Source organism: Cryptomeria japonica, chromosome 7 (assembly GCF_030272615.1).
Source record: "Cryptomeria japonica chromosome 7, Sugi_1.0, whole genome shotgun sequence".
NCBI classification, from domain to species: Eukaryota; Viridiplantae; Streptophyta; class Pinopsida; order Cupressales; family Cupressaceae; genus Cryptomeria; species Cryptomeria japonica.
Genome location: NC_081411.1, coordinates 213,698,579 through 213,702,042, shown reverse-complemented (window position 1 = coordinate 213,702,042; position 3,464 = coordinate 213,698,579). Strand labels below are relative to the sequence as shown.

General features: G+C 39.1%; 1 protein-coding gene across 1 annotated transcript; it reads left to right on the top strand.

The window, feature by feature from the left end:
• The first annotated feature begins 345 nt into the window (after positions 1-345).
• Positions 346-621, top strand: LOC131056891 (glycine-rich RNA-binding protein 10-like). Its single transcript, XM_057991164.2, has one exon. The coding sequence runs from the start codon at positions 346-348 to the stop codon at positions 619-621; it is 276 nt and encodes a 91-aa protein (XP_057847147.2).
• Positions 622-3,464: the final 2,843 nt, after the last annotated feature.

Below are 3,464 nucleotides of genomic sequence, written 5' to 3'. Positions count from 1 at the left end.
TCATTGGATGGACATCATACGTGGTAGAGAGACATTTGTCAAGGTGGGTGATGAGACAATTTGGGCACATAGGGTTTTCCCCAGGATTCCGATGAGTTGCCAGAGTAGTACGAGAGAGATTCCAATGGGGGGCAGTATTATCCCATGAGCAAGCTATAGTAGAGTTTCAGACACTACAATAGAGGCCATGGCCATACTGAGCAGAGGTCGCAAATACGGAGGTGACATATGAGTATACACAGTATCGAGCCGCTCATCCAATTCTATGGATCTCAGATCCTGCAGAGCTAGTGCCACCGTTTGAGGATGACAGAGCACCATGGCAAGGGAGGAGGAGGAGATTAGATGGGGGGTGGAGATGGTGAGGGAGGTGGAGGAGGGGGAGGAGGGGGAAGGGGAGGTTTTGGAGGAGGAGGTGGTGGAGGAGGGTGGTTACAAAGGAGAGGCAAAGGTGGGAAGCCCTTACGACTGTCACAAGGTCCACTGATACAGGGAGCAGCAAGAGCGGGAGGGAGAGATGTTGGTGGTGGAGAGGGTGGTGATGTAGCTATGGAGATGGGACAGGGAGTCGTAGGTGGGGAAGAGGGGGACCTACGAGATGTGGTAATGGTATGGCTGTAGACTCGCCTAACGGCTGCTGATGTGCACATCCGAGATTTAGAGGTACAGCTGGAGGATAGAGATGCAGAGATTACATCTAAGGATGTCCATTTTTTTGCACACGGGGCCAATTTGACAACAGTTGTGCGAGAGAGAGATGATGTGGTTGATAGAGTGAGGGAGCTACATGACAGAATTCAAGTTTTGGAGGGATTGCAGGGACAGGGACCGACTAGGTAGATGATGAGGGAGATGCGGCGAGTAGGGGTAGAGATTGACTACTGACAGGGATTATATGAGCAGGTTGTGTTGAGTAGTCAGTGAGCGATGAGCTACTCCCAGATGCGGCGGGTGTGATCAGAGCGGTCTCATATGGGTCAGAGCAGTAGTGGTGTGATGGGTCCTCCTTGGCGAGATGGTGAGGATGGTGGGGGGGTGGAGCCACGACATCTGGAGAGAGTGCCATTTGAGGTGGTTTTTTGCATTGTTACATTATTATTATACTGATACTTGGATGGCTCTTGGTAGCCGATATTTTGGACATCATTATATTCTGATACATGTGTTCTTTATTATTGATGTGATATATGATGAGATCTCAGTTTTGTGGTGATATGATATGCATTTATGTGATGACATGATTGTTGTATGCATGATGATGATATGATTTATGTCTAGATGTATGTGTTGATGTGTTTTCCTTCTAGATGTGCATGTTGATGATATGATTTCTATATGTATGATATGGATGATTTGCTATATGGATGATTTGGATGATTCGCTACCATGTGGATGCAGGTTAATATATGTATGACGTTGATGTGATGATGTTAATGATTTGCTAATATGTGGATGCAGGTTAATAGATGTATGATGTTGATGTGATGAAATGATGGTGGTTTTCTAATATGTGGATGCAGGTTAATAGATGTATGATATTTATGTGATGATGTTAATGATGGTGGTTTGTGCTAAATGATGAGATGAGATAATGAATAATGATATTTGATAGATAATACTTTTATGTTGAAATGATGAGATAATGATATGGACAACATGAGTAAATTATGTGTTTTGAAATGTACTTAATGAATCTAATGAATGCACTTAATGAATGAAATGATATTAAAATGTCATGTATGAATTAAATGAATGCACTAAATGGATGAGATAAATGTATTACCTAAATGAATGTGAATGAAGGCATTTAAAATGAACTAAACGAATTCATGAATGCACTTAATGAATGAAATGCAACTAAATGAAGGAATGGATGCACTAAACGGATGAGATAAATGTATTACCTGAATGAATGCGAATGAAGGCCTTTAAAATGAACTAAAAGAATTCATGAATGCACTTAAATGAAACTAAATGAAGGAATGAATGCACTAAATGGATGAGATAAATGTATTACCTGAATGAATGTGAATGAAGGCCTTTAAAATGAACTAAATGAATTCATGAATGCACTTAAATGAATAAATGAAACTAAATGAAGGAATGAATGCACTTAATGAATAAAATGTAACTAAATGACAATGCCATTCCTACATGATATATAAATGCCAAGTTGGTTGGAAAATGCAAATATGGAATGGAGATGTGAGATGATGTATTAGAAAACTCCGTTGTGATTGTACCCAAGATAAGGCTTATATGCTGAGCTTTCTCATAGAAAACCAAATTAATTGCATGCTGACAATAGATTTGTACAATGGATGAATGATCAAATGAATGGGTGATATGCAACGAAATGCAATATATACAGATGAGATAAAACTGGTGATCCATGGCTTAGTCATAGTGCTTAATTTTCATCATTGAGCATGGTAGTACCGATTTTGGTCGAGGTATCAGAAACCAAGGTTGAGTGCTTCACCTGTAAACAAACATCACAAGCAAGAGAGGTGTCTCTCCATTCTAGTTCATATACAGATGGTTGAGGTATACGTTGTAGTCAGTAAGCCATAGTGATCCATGATTGTGTATTTTTTGCATAGGTCCCATAGTGTAGTGATCTTCCCACGTAGACACCATTAGTACATGCCCCAGAACTTCATTGGAATGATCCGCAAATAGAAAACAAAGGAAAAGATATCAGGAACCATCCTGGCTACTCTAATCACTTGTGGATATCCTAGAGTAGCATAGGAACCTGATATAAAGGCAAAAAAGTCGACCAATATCAGCCAAACAGAATTTTCTTGTCAAAGAAAAATGGAACCATGTCTTGTTTGTAAGGAAAGATGCATCCTTGTGAAGATGGTTGTGCGTAGATGTGTGATTTGTTGGTTGATTTGATAGGTAGTCATTGTTTAAGGAGTTTCAAAATGATGTTTTTGTGTCTGTTGCGATGTGTATGTATAAGGAACAATTTATTTTGCAATGTTTTTGATTGATTTTGATGTTTTTTGTTTTTTTTTAATTTTGTGAATGTTTTTGTGTTTTCTTCAGGACGTTTTGCAACTGTTTTTGGTATTTTCAGGACTTTTTTGAATGAGCAAATCAATGAATCACAAGCATGGAGAATCCACTCCCAACAGTAGGTTTAAGAACATTGCCCCCAGTTAGATGTTGATATGAAAGCATGACGTGGGACACATGAAATAATAATCTTGATTGCAGATCAATAACAAGCCATGGTATAAATGATGGATGAATGGATGTGATCACAACAAGTCTGAGAGACAATGGAGTCGTAGCCTTTACGAATGGCACTTGTTTACTAGGTTTTCACCACCGTACTTACCCAAGGCGCTACCGGAGTGGTTTTCACCATTTGGATGAATGATTTTTTTCTTTTACTATTTTCTTGATTTCATCATTTTTTTCATTTTTTATTTTTTTGAATGTTTTTGGTG